The 24,380-nt window shown below is 39.1% G+C and overlaps 1 protein-coding gene across 2 annotated transcripts in view; it reads right to left on the bottom strand.

The window, feature by feature from the left end:
• Positions 1 to 24,380, bottom strand: part of LHFPL1 (LHFPL tetraspan subfamily member 1) — a 54,492-nt gene that overhangs the window by 20,871 nt on the left and 9,241 nt on the right. For both annotated transcript variants that reach the window (XM_004064731.5, XM_055375959.2), the window contains exon 3: positions 14,296 to 14,394. In XM_004064731.5, coding sequence (XP_004064779.1) covers positions 14,296 to 14,394 — 99 coding nt within the window. The remainder of the gene's footprint in view (positions 1 to 14,295; positions 14,395 to 24,380) is intronic.

Genomic DNA, 24,380 nt, shown 5'->3' on the forward strand with positions numbered 1-24,380 from the left:
GGAAGGAGGTCAAACTTTCCTTGTTTGCGGGGGGCGGGGGGGGCTGCGGGGGCTGGTAGATTCTTTTTGCAATTGTATGGTTTTGTTTTCAAGGCTGTATCTTCCCCAAACCCCCTCCAATCTTTCATCCTCCCTATCCCCCAAACACACACCCCAGAATACCAGAGAGAGGCCCTAGATAAACTGTATATAATCTTAGAACATGTGGAACACAAAAATTTTTGTAGATCTTTCTTATTTGATTGACTTTAGCAGGACCATTTAGGTTCCTTTATTAGCGCAAGTCAAATCTAGAGGCATTTAAGAATTTCCCATATATATTCATTCCAATGGGGATCTCTTTCAGAATCCCATCAGGTCCAGCCACTTCCTGATTTATGTTTAATCTGATTACACTAAAAGATTGATGGGGGACTGGGGGTGGGGATAGGCGTTGAGGTGGGGAGACAGGATGCATCACTAGGTACTTTCCATGATGTTTCAGACATTTGTTTCTGAAAACAATAGAGCTGAAGTGTATCCTAAAGAAAAAAAATTCTCAAATGACTCAAGACATACCCTCACCAATGGAGAGGAAAAAAGTCATTGTAGCACACAGGCAGTGAGTTAGAAGATAGGCTCCATTCATTATTCTGCCTTTAATTTGCTGTGTGACCTTACACAAGTCACTTTAGCTCTCCATCTCAGGTTTTCCTCATCATAAAAATGGCATATTACCGTCAGCCATGGTTGAGTTTTTTAGGGTCTTATTATATTGTGTTCATGAGAACATGTTGTGAATGTGATCCACTGATGGACAATACAGACATTACCCTAGAATTAAGTGCTATTTATAACACGACAGTTTTATAAGCTTACTTAAAAGCAGCTATGTCTCATTAGAGACCTGGAACCATAAAAACCCTAGAAGAAAACCTAGGCAATACCATTCAGGACATAGGCATGGGCAAGGACTTCATGACTAAAATATCAAAAGCAATGGCAACAAAAGCCAAAATTGACAAATGGGATCTAATTAAACTAAAGAGCTTCTGTACAGCAAAAGAAACTATCATCAGAGTGAACAGGCAACCTACAGAATGGGAGAAAATTTTTGCAATCTATCCATCTGACAAAGGGCTAATATCCAGAATCTACAAGGAACTCAAACAAATTTACAAGAAAAAAACAACTCCATCAAAAAGTGGGCAAAGAATATGAACAGACACTTCTCAAAAGAGGACATTTATGCGGCAAACAAACATATGAAAAAAAGCTCATCATCACTGGTCATTAGAGAAATGCAAATCAAAACCACAATGAGATACCATCTCACGCCAGTTAGGATGGTGATCATTAAAAAGTCAGGGAATAAACAGATGCTGGAGAGGATGTGGAGAAATAGGAGCACTTTTACACTGTTGGTGGGAGTGTAAATTAGTTCAACCATTGTGGAAGACAGTTTGGCAATTCCTCAAGAATCTAGAAACAGAAATACCATTTGACTCAGCAATCCCATTACTGGGTATATACCCAAAGGATTATAAATCATTCTACTATAAAGACACATGCACACCTATGTTTATTGCAGCACTATTCACAATAGCAAAGACTTGGAGCCAACCCAAATGCCCACCAGTGATAGAGTGGATAAAGAAAATGTGGCACATATACACCATGGAATACTATGCATCCATAAAAAAGGATGAGTTCATGTCCTTTGCAGGGACATGGGTGAAGCTGGAAACCATCATTTTCAGCCAATTAACAGAGGAACAGAAAACCAAACACTGCATGATCTCACTCATAAGTGCTAGTTGAACAATGAGAACACATGGACACAGTGAGGGAAACATCACACACCGGGGCCTGTTGGGGAGTGCAGAGCTAGGGGAGGGATAGCATTAGGAGAAATACCTAATGTAGATGACTGGTTGATGGGTGCAGCAAAGCACCATGGCACGTGTATACCTATGTAACAAACCTACACGTTCTGCACATGTATCCCAAAACTTAAAGTATAATTGTTAAAAAAGAATATCCTTAATAATGTGGTTTAGGGACAGATGGCCATACAAAAATAACCAAGTTTACCAAAATGATGGTTAAAATGCCACATTTCTCTGAACATTGTCACTGAGCAACAGGAGTGAAATTCAAGATTTTTATGTCCTCTTCCTCAGAACTAAAGAGTAAAGGAAAATAACAGTATAAGAATCAGCTAAAAAAAAATCTGTTTGCTGATCATTTTATTTTGATTAAACTAAAGCTTTAACATAGGAATATTTTGACCTTAATAGACTAGAACTTAAAGTATAAAAAAAAACAAACTCACAAAGCTGTGTTCTCTTTTCCCCTATGCTAGACAAAATAGGACTTCTTAAATTATTTTATCTTCCACCTTTTTCGTCTGTAAAATAAAAATTTCAACATTAAAAAAAGAAATTTATGTATTTATTTATTCTCCAAATATTAATGAGGACATTTATTATGGACTCTGTGTTAGGTATAGAAGGTATAAGTTGAAACATATTATTTTTATCTTGCAATCACAACCTAGTCTCCCATACCTTGACAATAGATTGACTCTATTACCAACAAATAGTGCTTTCAATAATAGGAAGTAGTAAATATTGTTCAACAAGGGACCAAGTTCTCTACTAAGATACTTCTCACTTCTTGCATGTACAGTGTTATTTTCTTAAGCTAATTTAATATAAATGAACCCATATTTAAAATTAAAATGTATTCTTACTTTAGCTCCCAATTGTTTTAAAGCATACTTCTTTTTTTTTATTATACTTTAAGTTTTAGGGTACATGTGCACAACGTGCAGGTTAGTTACATATGTATACATGTGCCATGTTGGTGTGCTGCACCCATTAACTCGTCATTTAACATTAGGTATATCTCTAAAAGCATACTTATTTTTCATTTGCTTTATATTTGGACCAAGACTTTCTTATATATTTTTATTGCATGTTTGTTTACCTGGGCATTTCTAATCTTCTTTTTATCTGTCATCTGACATTTTCCTATTCACAAATTATCCTAACCTTTCAGTTAGAATTTCTCCTTCTTCAAGACTCCCTTTTCCTTAGCAACCTTTTCACTGAAGGCCATAAGCCTCCTCCAATTGTGAACAATTGCCTTCTAATGTGTTACAGAGGCTTCATTCATGCTATTCTTCAAAGATTTGCAGACTTTATGGTTTCCTGGGTTACTTGCCTTCCTCTTTTGGGATTTATTCTCTCCTTTGACTGTAATATATCTTCCAATATTCCCCTATGAAAAATGCACGAGAGATAAATGTTATGTGGCCTTCCATGTTGAAAATCTTCATTATTTTATTTTACTTGAATGACAGTTTTTCTGGGTATAAAATTTTAAAAGCATTGTACCTTTTTCATCTAGCATCCATTGGCTTTGATAAAATATATTATGACAGAATGATTTTGTTATTTATTTGTATTTTGTCTTTTATAACTTTTTTCTTCTCTGCAAGTTTTTAAGGTGTTCTGTTTAATGTTCTGAAATTTTGTCATAATATGTATATTCATGAATCCTTTTATTCTCATTGTGCAGAGTAATCAGGGAGGCCTTTTATGTTGCTGGACGTGACTTCTCACATCCCTTTTTCATGTGTGGAATAAATAAACATCTAGTTTTTTGTGAAAAAAAAAAAGAAGTATATAGCTTCTCTAAGTTTTCAGTGGGACCTATTTGGGTGTCCCCTGTCTATATGCCGTTGGGTATGAAAGAATTTTCTAGTGGTGTGTGGATTTAAGAGGATTTTGAAAATCTCATCAAAGTTGCAATTAGTGTAATAAGAAATCACTTGAAATCTCTGTTCAGGGTTCTTACTTAGATTTCTTTATAATACAGTAGAAAAAAATTCCTCCTCATTGCACCCTCAGTTTCTCAGAGACTTTGCTTTTTTTCATCATTCTCATTCCACTACAGGATCATTCCCATCAGCATCCAAGCATTTGGTCATCTTAGAAAAGGCCTTTCTTCATCCCGCATTCTCCTCCAGCTGCTGCTCACTTTCTCTGCTCTCCTTCTTAGCAAAATTGCTTGAAGGAACTATCTACACACATTGCCTTCATTTTCCTCATCTCACAATACTGCCAGTATCTGTAACTCCAAAACTTCTCTTCTAGGTCACCTTTGTCTGACTGACTGCAATGGTCACTTCTCTGTCCTCATCGAGTTTAATGCAGCAGTATTAAACATAGTTGGTTACATCTTCTTTTTTGACATACATTTTTCTCTTGGCTGCTGTGACCCCCACATTCCTGATTTTCTTTTTTATGTTTCTCTGGCTACCCCTCTGAGTCTCCTTAGTAAGTTTCTGTACAGAGAAGCAACTAACAGCACAGACTCTCTCAAGTCGTGCTGTCCAATATGGTAGCCACTAGTCACATTGTGCCTGTTACACTTAATAAAATTACATTAGATTAATTAATAAAATTAGATATTTATTTAATAAAATTAAAACTAACAATTCAGTTCCTCAGTCCCATTAGCCATATTTTAATTGTTCAACAACATGTGACTAGGAACACATGAGACAGCAACACACAGAACATTTCCATCATTGCAAAAACTTCTGTTAGATGGTGTTGCTTAGATCAGACTTCTATCTGCCACTCCACAGCTGAATGACCTTAGGCAAGTTACTTAATATCTCTTAACCTCAATTTCCCTTTCTGTAAATGAGGCTAATATCTTCTTTATAGATTGTGTCAAAGATGTAATGAGCTCTTGTATGTATAGTGAGTGCCATATAGGAGTTCGCTATGATTGCCCAATCTTTATACATGAAGAATTTCCCATTACTTAGACTGGGCTCTCTTCTCTTCTCACTCAACTCTTTCTCCCTAGCTAAATTCATCTTGGATAAGTCTCTTTACCTTTCTGTAAACTTCTCATCCTCATGATAAGATGAAGATAATGACAGCACCTATTTCACTTGGTTGCTGTGAAAATTAAATGAGATGATACATATAAAACACTTGGAACATTGCCTGGCACATAGGTCATAGTCAGTAGGTGATAACCACTGTTAGTATTACAATCCTCTTTCCCATTACTTTAAACATCATCTATGTACTAAGAACTCCCAATTTCTAAACTCAAGGTCAGAGACCTCACTGAGCTCCAGACTGCTTGCTTGACATCTCCACTTGGATTTCTCACACAGGTATCTCCAAAACCTATCTAAAACTGAGTTTCCTTCTCTTTTCTCAATCCCAGCCACAGTTGCTTCTCCTCTAGTCTTCCCCATTTTTGGACATCTCTTCCATATCCATATCAAATCTATCACCTGTACAATTGATTACACTTTAAAATATATTTTGAAACAGCCTACTTTCCCCAGCTCCACTGTCACCTTTGCTACCCTCATGTCTTTGCCTAGACTATATGGCTCAGCCTCCTGACTGGCCTCCTGCTTCCACTCTCGTCACCATCCCCATAGCCATTCTCTATAACACTGCCAGAGGAAACTTCTTAGAATAGAAATCATATCTTATCTCTTTTCTTCCTCAAACCCTGCAATGGTTTCTCATTGCAGTTAGGATAAAATACAAAGTCTTTATATTCTGACTAATGCCTACGTCTCTGAGATCATCTATTACTCTTCCCATTACTCACTCTTCTGATTCAGCAAAACTGGCCTTAGAGTAGTACCCAAATACAACATGTGCTTTCGCACATTAGAGCCTTTATAGCATTCTACTTCTTTGTGTGGAACTCTCTTCTTCATGTAGTTCACTTGATTAAGCCTACCCACCCTTCAGGTTTCTTCTTAAATCTTACCTTTTTAGAGAGGCCTTCCCTAATAATCCTCTAATTTAAGTCAGATGCCCCTCTAGAATTCTCTCACCAAACCCTGTCTCTTCCTTCATATCATTTATCAACACTAATTAGACACCATCAGAACATCTACCATTTTTATAACCACTGAAGTTCCTTCCCTCATAGCACAGTGCCTGCCTGCGAGTCAGAAAGCCTACGGTGTGTGATCTTGGCAAGTCCTTTTCCAGGCCTCAGGTTTCTTGTCTTTACCTTGAGGAGGTTGGATTAGATTTATTTGCTCAATAAGCCTCTGTTGAATGTGAAAAAGGACACACAAGGTCTGGGCCAACATGAAGCTTACATTCTAATAAGGAACACAGGTAATCAAATAAGCAAATCTAATAATTACATATTGTGATTAGTGCTACAAAAGACACCAAAAAGATGCTGTGATAGAAAAGTATGATGATGGGTGACTTTGAGGTGGTGACATTGAAAATAAACGATAATAAAGAACCAGCCAAACCCAAATGATAGCTAAGATCTATTTTGTTTGGACATTCTATGATTCTGTATAAAATATGCCACACATAGCTAAATATGCCAAGCATCATAAAGGAGGGAGCTGCCTCATTAAAACTGGCACCAAGGGCTTTGTGCTATCAGTTGAGGGATATGAGAGTCTTATTCTTCCTCTCAGGATAATGTCAGTAGATGAAATCAACCTGACAGAATAGTTTTAAGGAACCAATATGGTAATGAATTTAATGTTCATAGCACAATCACCATAATAAGTGTATACAACATTTTTAAGACCTCCAAATTCAAGATTGTAGTTACTTCTGGTGGAGAGGCACAGAGATGTAATTGGGGCAGGATATAGAAAGATTCAAACATACTGGTAAGGTTTTATTTTCTAAGCTGGAATTCAAATCCCACCTCTGCCACTCTACCAGCTGAGTGAGTGAACTTAGGCAAGCTACATAACTTTAAGTAGCTACTTAATCGGTAATAGGTACATGGATGTTCATGGTATTACTTCATATCTTTAAAAATATTTGAAGTATTGCATAATAATTCTAAAATGTAATTAATATGAAGCCTATGCAAGCATTCAATAAATAATAGCAATTATTATTACATAATGATCACAGCACCTAAGTAATGGTTGAAAGCTAGGTCAATGGAGACTCCCAGGCCTGGGTTTAAATCCTGGTTCTGCCAATTACAAGCTCTGTGCCCCGGGGTAACTTAATAACCACCTTCTCAAGAATTTTGCTCCTTCAGTTATTCCCTCTCTAACTGTCATCAAGGTTTAAGTAAAATAATGTATGGCATATAGTAAATGCTCAAAAACATATTAATTATTGTTAACATCATTTTTATTCTCCTCAATCCCATGCACAGAAAAAAGAAAGAGTTAGGAACAAGTGAATGGAAAGGATAAAGTGGGTCTCCTATTCTCTGCTCCCTCCCTTTCTATTCCTTTTCCTTGCTGAAGGAAGATGGCATATGCTGAAAACTGTTCTCTCCAAGAGAAGCAGCATGAGGTCCTTCGATGGCAAGCCTGCCTGGGAGTTGGAGATGAGCTGCTAGAAAGGGCTTTGACTCCAAGTTAAAATAGACCAAGGCAAATTTCAGGAACATTCTCATCAGGGTCTGAAATCAAAGTAGACTTAAAATAAATGGATAAAAGTTAAGAATTTTTAAAGAATTGTAATTGTAAATTAGACACTGTTACCTTTTAAAGTTGCTAGAGTTGATTATTTGAAATGAGCAATAAAAATGAAATGTTATTTAATCATTTTCATAATTATTGAAATGCAGATTAAAAGAAGATACCAGAGTGGAAGAAACTGAAATGTTGACAATCCACAAAACTGAGGAGGCTATGGGACATCAGGCAAACTCATATTGTGGGTTGGAGAATAATTTAGTACAGTCTCTTTGGAGAGCATTTAATTCATCAATGACTTCTGAAAATTTAAAATAACCATTAACCCAATCATTCCACTCCTAGGAATTTGTCCTACAGATAAACTAGTATGCTAAGACATATACATAAAGTTGTTCCCTGAAATATGTTTTGGAAAAGCCAAAAACTGGAAGCAACCTAAATGTGCATAAAGAAGTGGTTAATGATCATATGATTCAATCATTCAACAAATATTCAGTACTGTTTGGTACTCTTTAAGCAGGCACTGGGGAGATAGCAATAAACAACACAGACAAAAAATCTGTGCCCTCACAGAGCATGTTATTATGTTATCCCTGCAATGGAAAAATATGGCATACCTAAAATATAGAAGGAAGATCTATAAACATTGATAGCTTTTCAAGAGATATGAATAAGTGAAAAACGCAAGGTGCAGAACAGCATAGCTAGATAGATAGAGAGCTAGATAATATGATCCCATTGGATATTGGAACAAATATTGGAAAAAATATTTTATATTTATTTAAAATTATATTTATATTTATATTTATTAAAAATTCTGGAGAATATAAAAGGAACTTAATGGTCATTTTGGGGAATGGTATTGAGGTCAGAAAAAAAGACGGATTTTAAGTTTTAAACCTTTATATATGTATTGTTTTATTGTGTCACATACATGAATTATTTTTATTTAAAATAACGATCTGAAATATACCTGTGGTTTGGCATTTTTCTGGTTATCCATTGTTGTATGACAGACTACCTCAGAGCACAGCAGCTTAAAACAACCATTTTATTATATCTCATGGTTTCACAATTGTTCAGCGCTCAGGTGGGCAATTCTTCTACTTTAAATGGCATTAACTGATGTCATTCAGTGATATTCAGTTAACCGGTATGGAGGGTTCAGAACAACTTCACTCACATGTCTAGTGCCTTGGCAGGAATGGCTGTACTAGCTGAACTTTTCTGTCTTTAAGTAACTCTTGGAAATCCCATGTGGTCTCTCCAAGATAGTCAAACTTTTTATATGATGACTCAGAGCTCCAAGAAACCAAGAAGGAAACTGCAAGTTCTTTAGACCATAGGCCTAGAATAAGCTTGATGTCACTTCTGTCATACTCTATTTATCTTCTATAATGAAGCGAATTAGAGTATTAAGTCTAATAATCCAATTAGATGTAATTAGATTAACTTAAAGCAGCTATACACCAGTGAAGATTTGGGGAATAGGAATTGGAGACGGACCCAGCTTCTCTATGGGAAAAGTATCAAGAAATTTGTGGCTATCTTTAATCCAGTGCAGACATCAAGATCAGTGCCTTAATATAAGTTGTATCTTTGATCATTCAAATTAGGACTAAAAAATAGTGTGGATGGTTTAGGATAACTTGAATGAAAACCTAAGAAAAGATAGGTTGAAGACATGAATGTGATCTCTTCATATAGGAGGCTGCAGAACGCCTATCAGAGTAGCAGAGTGGTAAATCCTTTTTACTTACTCTGACGGATTGATAATGCCCGCCTCTATTCTCCTCCCTACCTTCTTCATCTCTCTGAACCATGTCAGGGTAAAAAGCTTATTCCTCTGGTAGGGACCATGTCTTTTCTTTTTTGGCTCTGTGTATCTCCCTTCCCAAGTAGCTGGGACTATAGGTGAACATCACCATGCCCAGCTAATTATTTTTATTTTTTGTAAAGAGAGGGTTTCACCATGTTTCCCAGGCTGGTCTTTAACTCCTGGGCTCAAGTGATCCATCCACCTCAGATTCCAAAAGTGCTGGGATTACAAGCATGAGCCACTGCACTCAGCCCAGAACTACTCATTTATGAACTAGGTCCTTAGGTGGTGATTAGGGCAAAAAACAAAGTTGGTAATCTCCATGCAAATCACATATCCAACTTTTTACTTTGGCATTTTACCTTAATCAAAGTAGAATCATAGGAACTCATTCTGTAAAGTCAATATTACCTTAACACCAAAAGTCAATAAACACATCACAAGAAAAGAAATATACAGGTCAATATCCCTAATAAATATAGATGCAAAAGCCCTTAACAAAATCGTAGAAAACTAAATCCAGCAAGGTATAGAATGAATTATACACCAAGACCAACTGTGATTTATCCAAGAAATGCAAGGTTGGTTTAACATATGAAAATCAATCAATGAAATGCATCATATTGAAAGGATAAAAGACAAAAATTACATGATTATCTCAGTAAATGAAGAAAAGGCATCTGATTAACTCCAACACCCTTTCATTGTGAACACAATCAGCAAACTAGGAATAGAAGGGAACTTCTTCAACCTAATAAAGGTCCTCCATCTATTAAAAAAAACATAGCTAACATCAATGCTTAATGATGAAAAACTGGATATTTTACCGCTAACACCAGTGATAAGGATCTCCATTCTCACAAGTTCTATTCAACATTGTCCTGGAGGTTCTTGCAAGGGCAATTAGGCAAGGAAAACAAGCAAAAGACATCCAGATTGGAAAGGAAGAAGTAAAATTGTCTCTATTCTCAGATAACATGATTGTTGTATCTAGAAAATTTTAAGGAATACACTTAAAAGTTATTAGAATTAATAAAGGAGTTCAGCAAGGTTGCAGGATACAAGGCCAACATGCAAAAATCATTTGTACATATACTCCTCAATTTACAGTGGGGTTACATCCCAACAAATTCATTGTAACTTAAAAATATTGTAAGTCAAAAATGTATTTAATATGCCGAATCCACTGAATGGAATAGCTTCACCTAGCCTACCCTAAAGGTGCTCAGAACACTTATAATGTTACAGTTCAGCAAAACCACTGGGCAACACAGTATGCTGTAGAGTATGGGTTGTTGGTGCCTGACTGAGAGCTGTGGCTCACTACTGTGGCCCAGCATCTCAAAAGTGTATCATACTACAAATCTCTAACCTAAAAAGAGGTCAAAATTCAAAATTAGAAGTACAGTTTCTACTAAATGTGTATCATTTTTGCACCATTGCAAAGTTGAAAAATCATAAGTCAAACCATAGTATGTTGGGGGACCATCTGTATTTCTGTATAATAACAATAAGGAATCTTAAAATAAAATAAAAGCATAAAACAATTCTGTGTTAATAGGCCTGCTTTACTTATTAAAAAATAACAATAAAATACTTATGAACAAATTTATCCAAATAAGTGAAAATGTTCTACACTGAAAATGACAAAACATCATTCAAAGGAATTCAAAGTGACCTAACTAAATAGAAAGTCATCTCAGGTTCATGGACTGGAAAACTTCATATTATTAAGGTAGCAATACTCCCCAAACTAATCTACAGATTCAATACAATTCCTATCAAAATATCAGCTTGATTTTGTGTAGAAATTGACAATCTAAATCTAAAATTCTGATGGAAATGCAAAGGAATCAGAATAGCCAAAGCAGTATTAAAAGAGAAGGAAAACTCATACTTCTGATTTCAGAACTTGCTACAAATCTATGATAATCAATACAGTGTGGTACTGGCATAGGAATACACATATATATCAATGGAATAGAATGAAGAATCCAGATATAAACCCTTACATTTATGGACAATTGACTTTTCAACAAGGATACCAAGACCATTCAATGAGGGGAAATAATAGACTTTTCAAGAAATGGTGCTACAACAACTGGATATTCACATCCAAAAGAATGAATATGGACCTATATCTCATACCACTTTCAAAATTAACTCAAAACAGAACAAAGGCCTAACAATAAGAGCTTAAATTATAAAACTCTTGGAGGAAAACCTAGGGGTAAATCTTTATGATGTTGGATTTATCAATGTATTCTTAAATATGACACCTAAAACAGAAGCAAAAAAAAAAAAAAAGAAAAAGGAAAATAGATAAATTAGATTTGATCAAAATTACTTTTGTACTTCAAAGAACGTCATCAAGAAAGTGAAAAGACAACCTACAGAATGGGAGAAAATATTTAAAAATCATATATCCAAAAAGGGTCTTGTATCCAGAACACATAAAACAATCTTACAGCTCAACAACAACGACGACAACAACAGCAAATAACCCAGTTAAAAATAAGCAAAGGATGGCTGGTTGCAGTGGCTCACACCTGTAATCCCAGTCCTTTGGAAGCCGAGGCAGGCAGATCACTTGAGGTCAGGAGTTCAAGAATGCCTGGCCAACATAGTGAAACCCCATCTCTCCTAAAAAATACAAAAATTAGCAGGGTGTGGTGGCGGGTGCCTGTAATCCCAGCTACTCAGGAGGCTGAGGCAGGAGAATCACTTGAACCTGGGAGGCGGAGGTTGCAGTGAGCAGAGATCGCACCACTGCACTCCAGCCTGAGTGACAAAGTGTTACTCCATCTCAAAAAACAAAAAAAAAAGAAAAAAGAAAAAAAAACCAAGCAAATGATTTCAATGCACATTTCTCCAAAGGAGATGTAAAAACAGCCAATAAGTACACAAAAAGATGTTCGAAATCATCAGTCATCAGGGAAATGCAAATCGAAACCACAATAAGATAGCACTTTACTCCCACTAGGACAGCTATAACAAAAAGTGGAAAATAAGTATTGAGGAAGATGTTGAGAAAATTGAAACCATTGTACATTGTTGGTGGAAATGTAAAATGATGCAGTCATTTTGGAAAGCCTGGCAGTTCCTCAAAAGGTTTAAACATAGAGTTAATATTTGACTCAGCAATTTTGAGATATATACCCAAAAGAAATGAAAATATGTCCACACAAAAATGTGTACATGAATATTTATAGAAATATTATATAATAATAGCCAAAAAGTAGAAACAATTCAAGTATTCATCAAATGATAAATGGATAAATAAAATGTGTTATATTTATACCATGGAATATTATTCAGACATGAAAAGAAATAAAGTACTGGTACATGCTACTACATGTATACATCTTGAAAACTTCTCGCTCAGTGAAAAAGCCAGACACACAAAAAAACACATATTATATGATTCCATTTACATAAAATATCCAAAGTAGGTAAATCCATATTGACAGTGGTTACCAGCAGCTGGGAGCAAAGGGAAATAGTCTCTGACTGCTAATGGGTAAGAGGTTTCTTTTTGGGCTGATGAAAATGTTCTGGGGCAGGGTGCAGTGGCTCCCTGTAATCCCAGCACTTTGGGAGGCAAAGGTGGGCGGATCACCTGAGGTCAGCAGTTTGAACCATGGCGGAAACCCCTCCTCCACACCCTGTCTCTACTAAAAATACAAAAATTAGTTGGGCGTAGTGGCACGAGCCTGTAGTCCCAGACACTTGAGAGGCTGAGTCAGGAGAATCGCTTGAACCTGGGAGGTAGAGGTTGTAATGACCTGAGATCACACCACTGCACTCCAGCTTGGGTGACAGAGGGAGCCTCCATCTCAAAAAAAAAAATTCTGAAAAAAAAAAATTCTGGAATTGGATAGTGGTGATGGTTAGACAATGTGATTATACTAAAATCCGGTGATTATATGCATTAAATGGGTACATTTTATAATATGAGAATTATATATCAACAAAACTGTCATTTTCAAAAAGTAGAATCAGTCCCACAACCAACTAGGAAAAATTTGCTGAATCTTTAGCTTTTACCCCAGCTAGCAGGACTAGTGGCTTGCTTCCCTTTCTTCAACACCTGCTCCCAGTATTTACTCATTCTTTTATCTATGGCAGAAATATTATGTTTACCAGTCAGCCTTGTCCTGAGTGAAGAACACTGGACATTTGAGCGTCCACACTAGTTACACCTTTCCTCATGTTATGTTTGCACAGGGAACAACTTTCTCAAAAATGAGTCAAGCAAGACTCAAAAAACAATCTGAGGCAACAGAGAGAAAGGGAAGTATTGGAGCACAAGCTATATGTGGTTGGATGGCCTTGTTGTTCCCAAATCCTTTTGTACAATTGAGAATACCCAAGGAAACCTAGACATTCCCTCTCCTACTCTCTTTCATCATGATAGATGGGGGGATATTTCTGAAGTCTTCCAATTAGAATCTAATCTATTATCAACTCACAATAGTGAACCTGAGACATTCTCAATGAAAACTGGCAACCAGAGAATGGTTCAGGGCTACTTCTGTCACCTACTCTAATATTTAACAGCTCTTGCCGTTAGAAACAATTTTGAATATTTATCTAGGTTCCTCATGCTTCAGGTAAACTAAATAACCTCGTGTTACATCTTCAGTGGAGATTGACAAGCGATACTGTTGATTTACATTTGGAAAACGGTGCCTAGAAGGAAACACCAGTAGGAACTAGGATTTATTCAGAAGATGGCAGATTGTTAGCCTCCAAGCATTTTAAATCCCTCTGAAGATAGGGTTGCCCTAAACTGGTCATAGGTCCCTGGGCAAAAGTGCATAAATTGTGTGGAGAGATAGTTAAAGAAGGGGAATTTACAGCCAACTCTTGTGAGTTAAGCTACCACTTCCCATAAGCTAACACAGTGAGAGAGATTCAGGCAAGTACCACTAGCAGAGTGCCCTCCAAGTGGTAAAGCACTTTGGAAAACACATTTCCCATGAACCATCACTGCCATCTGCCCAGGCCACCTTACCTAACTGAAATTGATTGGAGACATTCCCACATGTTTGCATTATCTCCGGGCTATTCCATCCTAAAGGGTATAAGGCACAGCCTGAGCTTATCAGCAGCCCTAGAAAGAAAGCATACACACAGACAGAAAAAATATAACGTCTTCTGTCACCCCAACATTCCCTTTGGATTAGTTCAGCTCAAATTCTGCCTCCTCAACTGAGCTTACACTTCCCCCTTTACCCTAAATTTCTATGAGAGTACCAACTCAACAGGATTTTATTTTTGGCCATGCCACAGGTAGTGGAGTGTAATAGGTAGCAGAGGGGACAACTCATAAATTTAAAAAATGTTGAAAAATGAGACAGGCCAATATACTTTTTACAGCCAAAACACTTTTGTCAATGACTTACAAGGCTGGGTTGGCTTTTCCAACCTCTTTTGCCTTGGTCTGATATACAGAGAATAACAATGTAAATGTTACTACTCTTTCCCAAAATCCAGCTGTTTCTAAACATCAGGCAGGTCCCTACCAGCTGAAAATATGTACTGATTTCTGTAACTTGGAGTCAGCTGCTGGACCGATGAGCAGGGAACCACACTCCTCCCCCGATAAATCATTCCAGCTTTATACCAAGCAGTCCTCCCCTCTTTGGTTTCCATATGCCTTACACCATGACGCCTTACGCTAAATAAAAGGATGAAGGCCCTTTTATTTAGGTTTTTTAGTCATTACAGGGAAATTTTGTTGTACCTTAGTGATAATCTTATTCTTCCAACCAAAGATACAAATCTGGGTCTGCTTGCCAACACTGCCTTCTAAGGGCAACTATGTTGCTGACAACTTTTTCTTGCTGCGTACGTTTTCACATTTTATATCCTACGGCTCTTACCCTGCCTCTGGCCACAGAGGATTGTATCAAGCATTGGCATCTGACAACTAAAACAAATTCATTGGCTGGTCAGTGATGGGTGACATTGTAGCCTGGCATGAAGAGGTGACCTGGGCTAGTTTCTTGTTTCTGGAATTTTTAATTGAGAAGCATAAAGATGACTGGTCTGAAGGTAGTGAGTTGTCTCAATTGATTGTTCACAGTCAGTTAGGGATTGAACTTATTGTTCTACTCTTTCCCCCTTCTCACTACTGCACTTGACTAGTCTGTTTAAAAATGGAGGGGAAAAAATCATAAAGATGCTGAGCTAGTTAACAGATAATGCAGAAGTTGAAAACACCCCCACAACACCAGAAGGTAGAATCAAGTCTGTGTCAAGCTAAAGCCAAGTTCAATTCAAAGTTATGAGTGAGTATCAATTCTGGATAAGCTGAGCAAACTGATTGGTAGAGGGAGAGAACAGAGGAGAATAGTGACATGAAACAGACATACCATGAGAAAAACTCCATACCGTCAGTGAAACTGCTAGAAAAAAGAGAAGCCAGGCCTTCCTGATGGCTTTCCAAATCTACTTTCCTTATGTTATAATAAATTCCCTTTTCACTGAGGCAACTCAAGTGAGTTTCTGCTACTTGCAACCAAAAGAGCCTAATTACAATCACGCCATACTTGGGTGCCACACTAATGATCATGGGAGGGACACTTGTCGTGAATGTGGACGCAGAAAGTAACACATAGCACAGAACCGTCACAAAGCAGCTGCTTGATCAATGGTGAATGAATAGCATATTTATAGGTTCCAGAGCTCTGGGGCTCAACCGGACAGTGAAAAGCGGGCTGCTCTAGGGACTGCCAGCTTCATCTTCACTTCTCTTTCCTCACTGAGGAAGAGTCCATATATACTCTAAGAAACTCATATTGCCTTCAGATGAATCCTTTAGGAAGATCTCAAAGTAGCCTCCAAGCTTGGCTGCCCCATGGCAACTAGCTTTTCTCAGTACTCATTGAGGCCGCAGAAGAAGAGAAGGACCTTAAGAAATAGCAAGAAGGATTTAAATAAGAAAATAGGGAGAATTTACTGACAGTGAGAATGGTTTTAGAAACTAAAACAATGACCAATTAAGGTTAGAAATTCTCTTCAGTGGAATGCTTAAAATTAGAAAGCATTCTTATCTGTCTCGTGGTATCACAGGAAGTGAAACTGGTCACTCAAAGACCTTTCTAGGCCCTGGAATTCATCCAGTGGCAATACAACAACACCCCCTGTTTTTTCCACAGATAAACTGAAATCCTAGGATATGAAGAGGTCGTCCAGAGTACGCACATTGGGTTAAGGACAAAAGTAGAAATGAAACCTAAGCCTTTTCCTGCTGCCAGTATATACCCTTTGAGGGAAAATTTAATAAAGACTGAGTTTTCCCACACAGACTAGGAAGAAAAGAACACAAGTTTATAAAAGAACACCAGCTCTATTTTCTAACCTTCACATTCAGATCCCTGGGACTGGCACGAACTCTGCCTTCTCAAGCGGAAACTAGAGCTGGCCAAGTGCCTTTCTTGGCACAGTAGAGGGAACCTTCCATCTTCTTCAGACCCCTGCCCCTCAGATCTTACCATACTGAGGAGCCCAGGTCAAGGATTTCCTTCTCCAGGAAGTCTTCCCTCGCTATCCCCAACCCCCAGGCTAAATTACACGCTCCTTCTTTCTGTTCCCATAGCACCCAGTGCTTACTCCTTTGACTAAAATAGCCTGTAATATATATTCTTTACAAAAGTTTATCATCTGCCTCCCTCACTAGAGTGTGTATTCCTTGAAGGCAGGAGACATACTTATCTTCAATTCTGTGTCCTTGGCACATGGTAGATAATAAGTACTCGATAAATGCATCTGTTTCAGAGTATGCACAGTCTATATAACAGACAGCTTCCTTTGCCCACACTGCCCAAGGGGAAAGTCCCTTCTGAAGGGACTTCCATGTCAGGGCTGGGAAATCATCCCAGACATCTGACACCATAAAAAAAAAATAGAAAGGAAAACGTTTTTGGACATAACCTACGCTAATCTCTCCTTGTTACAGATGTGAATGTTGAAATACAGAAAGGGAAAATGATTTACCCAAGGTCACATAGCTAGTAACTAGCAATGCCCTTTTTCCCTGATCAAAGAGATCATCAACCCTTAGAGGCTCTGTCCTTCTAGAGACATGTGTACTGGGATGATTACCTCTTGGCAACAATATCTCTAGCAGGCACTAGGAATTTGCTAGGCATTAGATTGAGAGTTGCAGCACAACATGGTGGCTTAAAACAATGGGTTCTGTAGTCAGACTGCAGAACTAGACCTGAATTCAAATTCCAGCCCTGCCACCTGAAAGCTGTGTGAGTTTACGCAAGTTACTTAATTTCTCTGTGCCTCATTCACCTCATCTGTAAAATCAGAGTAATAATAATACACTTGTCCCTTGGTATTCACAGGGGATTGGTTCCAGGACCCCTGCAGATAGCAAAACCTGTGCATACTCAAATCCCTTATATAAAATGATGTAGTGTTTGCATATAACCTAGCACATCTTCTTGTATATTTTAAACCATCTCTAGATTACTTATAATACCTACTGCAATGTAAATGGTATGTAAATAGTTGTTGTATTCTTGTTGGATTTTTAAAAATATTTTTGAGTTATGGTTGGTTGAATCTGTGGACGCAGAACCTGCAGATATGGAAGGCTGACTGTATTTTATGGAGGTGTTCCAAGAATTAATATACATAAAGTGCCTCGTACATAGAAAGTGCTCAAGAAAAATTTATTATTCTTATACAGCTGACTCTCCCTGTGGCTCCTCTCCCAGTTTCTACCTGTGTTCTCCATGCTAATTTCTTCCTCACCTCTTTAACCTCATAACAAACAGCTAAAAAGTCAAAACCTGAACAGGGCTTGATTCAAAAGCTGCCTTGTTGGAGTTATCTTGCAATTTTTCAGAGGTACCTGCTGAAAGAACAGGAATCTCTGCAAAGCATTTGTTCAGCTCTAGTGCATGTAGCTCCGTGCTCTGCCCAACCTGCCCTCCCACCCCCGCCATCTTCCCCAGTACTCCATCCTCCCTTTTAGACAGGTGAGCACATTAGGTTGTAAACATACTTCATGGAGATATTTGACTTGTAACTGACAGCTGATTCCATTACATTTTATCATAGCTGGAGAAAGATGCCCCTGGGAACACATTAAAAATAAAAATGGATTCATAGAGTAATTCATTTTCAATTATATTTGTCTCCAGCAGTTCTCATTAATTTGGAGTTGTGAAGATGTGCTTCAGGTAGCAACAGGGAAGTCATTTACAAGTGTCAGTCCCTGCCACCTTCTGAAAGAATGGAGGTTCATTGAAAATGTGGATTCTTGGACCTCAGCCCCAGGTATTTGATTCAGTAACTGCAGCCCAGGAATATGCATTTTAAAAGCACCCTGTAATGTGGAGGTATCTTGTCCTGGTACCAACATTTAAGAAAAACACCACTAAAAATGTTAAGAGCAGAAGCTCTGGTGGCAGAGAAAACTTGTTTAAACCCCAGCCCTGCCACATATGAGCTGCAGCCCTGGCTCTCACTTCTCTTCTGTGTCATTGCTAACTCCCAGTTTGACTTCCCCTCCAACCACATATGCCCCTTGAAGAAGTCTGTTTCTTTTTTTTTTTTTTCCTTTTTTTTGACTCGGAGTCTCACTCTGTCACCCAGGCTGGAGTACAATGGCACGATCTCGGCTCACTGCAACCTCCGCCTCCCAGGTTCAAGCGATTCTCCTGTCTCAGCTTCCCTAGTAGCTGGGATTATAGGTGCGTGCCATCACACCTAATGTTTGTATTTTTAGTAGAGACGGGGTTTCACCATGTTGCCCAGGCTGGTGTCAAACTCCTGAGTGCAGGCAGTCCACCTGCCTCGGCCTCCCAAAGTGCTAGGATTAACAGGCGTGAGCCACTGCGCCAGGCCTGAAGAAGTCTGTTTCAACTGCATATGCTTAGCTGGGAACTTTTCTAATCTCACATGCCTCTAGGAAGGAAAAGAAAGCCTTTAGAGTGTGTTACTGTCTTTACTCCCCTACTACACGTGGGAAGATGTCCAATAGGCTGCCATTTTGTTTCTCTTCCTCAGCTGCTCCCCTCCCTAAGAATCCCCTATCACAAAACATACCAAATGTTCTCCCCGACATAGTTGCCATGGTTTGAATTTACTGAGCTGACCAAGAAGAGGGCTGGAGTTAGACATTTTATTCAGCTTCAGCCCTTGTGGAAACTGGGACACCAATACACACCTTCAGGTGCAAAATCTGAGACAGAACTTGGAACCCTCCTTCCAGCCACACCACAGCTGCCTTCAACTTTCCCCTGTTCCCAGCATTACTATTTGCCCATATCCCAGCTGCTATATAATCCTCTCCCAACTACATATTCTCAAATAGGTAGATGCCTAATCTTTGTCTTCTGGCAGGGATAACCTCCTTATTGGGTATTACCAACTCCCTTTGCACACCCCTCCACTATTCACAAGTGCAACTGTTGGGTGGGCATTTGTTAAACTTCCTGCTCTCGTTCTCAATTCCCTTGTCTTTGCATAGCTGCCAATCCTACTTTCCAAACATAATTATTGGGTAGCTTGGATTTACTGCCCTGAGCAGAAGCCTAGTGTGGGTTAATTTGTTATTATAACAACTTCGACTCAAACACAAACCAGTGGAAAATTTACAAGCCTGACTTTCAACTATATCTCAGCTTTCCCTTCCTAGGGAGTTGTTTCACTTACCACTCCCCGCCCCCGCCATTCATTCTACCCCATATTCCTCTTGGAGTTACAGGATCGTTCATACCTGCTAAAGATGTCAAAAGTAGATCAGGGAAGGCTTCACAGAAGGGCTGCATTGGACCAGGCCTTTGAGAGACAGGTAGATATTTACAGGGAGGGATAGAAGAAAAGGGAATTCCAGAAAGAAGCAACACCCTAAACAAGGCTGAGCAGAGTTTCTCAAATTTTAGTGTGTACTGGAATCATGATAGTGAATGATAACTAACAACTCCCAGACAGTTGTTACCTTTTCAGTGGGGACAAGGGAATGTGATCAGGGTATAAAGGAGGCTTCAGCTATATTGCTAATATTCCATTTCTTACACAGAGTAGTGAGTACATCTGAAATATTTCATAATATATTTTCAAAAATATATGAGCATGAGAGGTTGTGTAATACGCACTTTAGCAGGCCCTGGTGCAGTCTGCAGCACTAAGGAATCTGTAATAACAAGCACCCTGGGTAATTCTTAATCCAAGCGGTTCATGGACCACTCTGGAAAACACTGTGATAGCATTTCTTTTCCAAAGGAGAAAAGAAAAAAAATTCAAGAGCATCAGCGTATGAAGCACAGGACTGAGAGTCAGGAGCACTGGACCATATTCTCAGCTCTGCTCCAATTTGCTACATAAGTCTTTGCTAGTGGGTTAACGTCCTTGAATACCACTTCCCAAACAGAAAATGGCTTTCATAATCCTTTCTCAGCATGGTGAGGATAAATAAAATGATATCTGGTGAAACTTTGAAGGACTTTCCAGGAAAAAAATGGTTTCCAGAGATGATGACGGTTTTTAGAAACATGGCACTCTTCCTGAAATCAAGTTCTCAGTGATATGTCTCCAATGGCAACTTTTATTCAGTTTGAAGCATGTAATATTAGGACCTTACATGGAGAAAAGCACTGGTGTGTTGAATGCTGTTCTCTTAACAACAAAAAAATAATGTCCAGGGTAGTGACCCTCCCTTGGGCTGGGGAAAGGGAACACACATACACATCAAAGTCACTGGGGAGATTTGACTAAATATGCAGCCTTACACCTGTTGTTGTGTATATCAGAATGGGAAACGAGACCAGAGAGTTGGAAAGCTCACATTTTTAAGCACCCCAGGTGATTCTGATACATTCCTTGGTCGAGAAAGATTCTTGGCCTCCCATGAGTAACCTGATCCAAGATCTTACATTGTTTTTCTGCCAAGAAGTTCCTTATATTTACTACTCACCTATTTGTTCTTTGTTTAGCTCTCACTGAAGATAGAGGATCTCATAAGCATCTTGCATATGTATAAACAGGGGAATGTGAATAATGGCCATGTTCTCAGGGACTGGGGGCCAGCTGTTTAGAAATCTCAGCATCCCCAGTGTTGACATAATCTCCTGGCCAGGTGTTTCCTTCATTGATTGGAGCAGGGCATCGAGGTCCCAGTGGAAGGCTCTCTGGACCCTGGGCTTGTCCAGATGGATCAGCTACAGGTGGAGCAAATGGGACCCATGGGCCCCATCAGGTCACTTTGCTGAGTATGAGTCAGGCCAGCAGCTCTTTATTTCTTCCTGTCTCTCCCACTTCCCACCACTCATCTCTGTGGGCAGCCGCCAAACTGGGGAGCAAGAGTCAGGCAGGGGGAGGGGGTAGTTCTTAATGGATACTCCATCTCTTCAGTGGTTTGGGGTCTGGCAGAGAGAAACCAGACCTGACAAAAATTGACTACTCCCCCAATGTATTTCGGTTAATGCGCTAGCTGCCGAGAAGCAGCCAGGCCTGAAGCAACAAAATCAATTCCCCTCAGCTACACAAGTTTGAACTTAATTCCCCAAACTCTTTCTCTTGTGTCTTTATCCATGGGGCCCAAAATGCTGCCCAGCCTTGGTTTCCTTCCACTGGCAAAGCCTGTCTCAGAAGGTCAGGCCGAAGATGTCCAAAGATCCTTAGGTCACACTCATATGTCAAGGGGCTCCTGGTGAGTTCATCCAAGCAACCCTCACCATTCTCTCACATCTGATATAACCTGGACAGCCACCAGTCTCTAGAAAGGAGGCAGGAATGGTTCTTAATTGGCTGGTGTTACAGATGGGGAAGCTGTGGAGGTCTAGCGATCTGTCCCAGTATCAATCCCCTGCCCAGGGATAAACGTGGTAGCACATCCAGGGTCTTGACGACTTGTAGGACTACTGCCAAATGGCACTTTCTTCTTCAGCTTTAAAGACCCTCATCTACATGTGAACACTGTGACTATGTTCCTATGAGCAAGGCTCATGTGGATATAGAATGGCAGAATCATGTGAAACTAAAATGATGCTCGTGTTTTTATTTCCTCTATGTGACACCTGCCACTCAAAGTTCTGTCCCGCCTAACCTGTGAATATCCAAATCTCCACTACCTTCCTACATCCCCTATCAACAATTTCCTTTGAGTTTCTATACCTAGTAGGTGAAATCAACTGAAATGCATCTTATGGAGAATTATGAATGCTTTGTGAAAGTCTCAGTTGAGCCCAAAAGAGGAAGCAAGCTGGGGGTATGGGAGCCACTTTAATGTGTGGAATCTGATGGAGGCTGTTGCTAGGCTTTCTGATTCCTGACAGTTAGCCCCTCCTCACTCTGCTGGAAACTCTTAGAAATACAAGTGAGGCTAAACTGTCACTCTTTTGTCAGAAGAGAAGAGAGCTCAGGGTGCTAACAGCCCTGCATGGAAGCCTGGAAAAAGAGGAAAGGATGTGAACTAATCCAGCTCTCACATATTCAGTTTATCCCAACATATGCTAGATATTGCCTTAGCCATGCATTCATTCTTTCTACAGTTACTGAACATCTGCTTCGTGCCAGCCAGGCACGGAACTGGGCTCCAGGGCTATAAATATGAATTGCAAGGATGACCCCTCCGCCCTATCAGCCAAGTGTCACTTCCTGAAATAATGTGTTCATAGCAGTGCTGAGTTAATTATAGCGTGTTTAAAAATAAAAGTGAAAGGTAAGCCTAAGACCTATTTGTAATACCCATGGAGCTTCCAAAGCTAGCTAAGATAATTGGCTTAGATCAGCCTTAGCAACTGGTTTAGTATTACAGTTTTCAAAGGGAAGAAACTAACTTAATTGTACATTTCAATGTGGCTAAAAACCCATCAGTGGCTAAACGGTGGGAAAAAAATTTTAGAAATGAGGGAGGCTAGAATGGTAATTCAGATTTAAAACTTTTACAGCTAGTCTGAGAAAAGAGGAAACCAGAAAGCATCACCTTAATTGGTATCACAAAAAGAATCTGATGCTTTTCATAATCAAGCCAGGAAAGCATGGTAGCCTAGCCCAGGGTTTCTCAAACTTGGAACTATTGACATTTTGGCTGGATACCTCTTTGTTGTTGTGGATGAGTATTGTCCTCATCTTGTGCATTGTAGACGTTCATCACCATCCCTCACCTTCACCCACTTGATGTCAGTAGGACCTTCCCCAAGTTGTGACAATTTAAAATGTCTCCAGACATTACCAAATGTCTTCCAGGCGGGAGGGGCGTGCAAAAGTAGTCCCCACTGAGAACCACTGTCTTAGCTCATCACTGCCATCTCACTCCAAGGCCACATGAATGCAGTCATTGGACAGAAGAAAGAAAGATCAGATCTGGGCTATATCACCAGGGGACAAATTCAAAGGAAGTGAAGCATAGGAAAAGTCATGTCATTTTCCCACTATGGTCACAGAGCAACTTGGTGAAAAAAACAGAAGTGAAATCCAAGTTTCCTGGCTCTAGTGACCCATACTGTCATGCTAATGGAGATAATAATGATAATGAATTGGGTAATAATTCGAAAACTCTGTAACAACAAACTTCAGCAGTAGATTCTACCAGCACTTTTTCCCAGTGCCCAATCTAGGTTTTGCAAAATACTCAAATATTCACATAGATGTTTTCCTGTCTTTCTAAATTTGTTTTTTCTTCTCAGACAGTTCAAATTATACAGCTGTCACTGTCTTCCTGAAGTTTGCCATTTTTGCATTTTGCTCTTTTCTAGCCAATCCAGACACTGCCAGTATCTCAGGTTCCCTGCACTAAAGTTAGGGGGAGCCTGAATGAGAGGAAGGACAAGTAAGGTGGGTCAAGGTCACAAGAAATCTGGGTAGACTGCTAATAGCTGCCAGACAGGGCTAGCCTTAGATGTGGTCCAAATAAGTAGTCATCTACAGTTTTTGTGGTACCCAACATTTCACTATTAGAGGTGTATTTCTTTGATGAGAACTGTTAGTAATTTGCACCTGTGTGTATGTGTTTATTAGATCACTGTTCTCTGAGATAACTACCAGAGAGCAGGGCTCCTAGAAATTAAGTTTATATTGGAGCAGTAATACTAGAGTGTATGTTGCTGCCTCTGGAAGGCAGACATATTAATA

This window comes from Gorilla gorilla, chromosome X, assembly GCF_029281585.2.
Source record: "Gorilla gorilla gorilla isolate KB3781 chromosome X, NHGRI_mGorGor1-v2.1_pri, whole genome shotgun sequence".
In the NCBI taxonomy this organism is placed as follows: domain Eukaryota; kingdom Metazoa; phylum Chordata; class Mammalia; order Primates; family Hominidae; genus Gorilla; species Gorilla gorilla.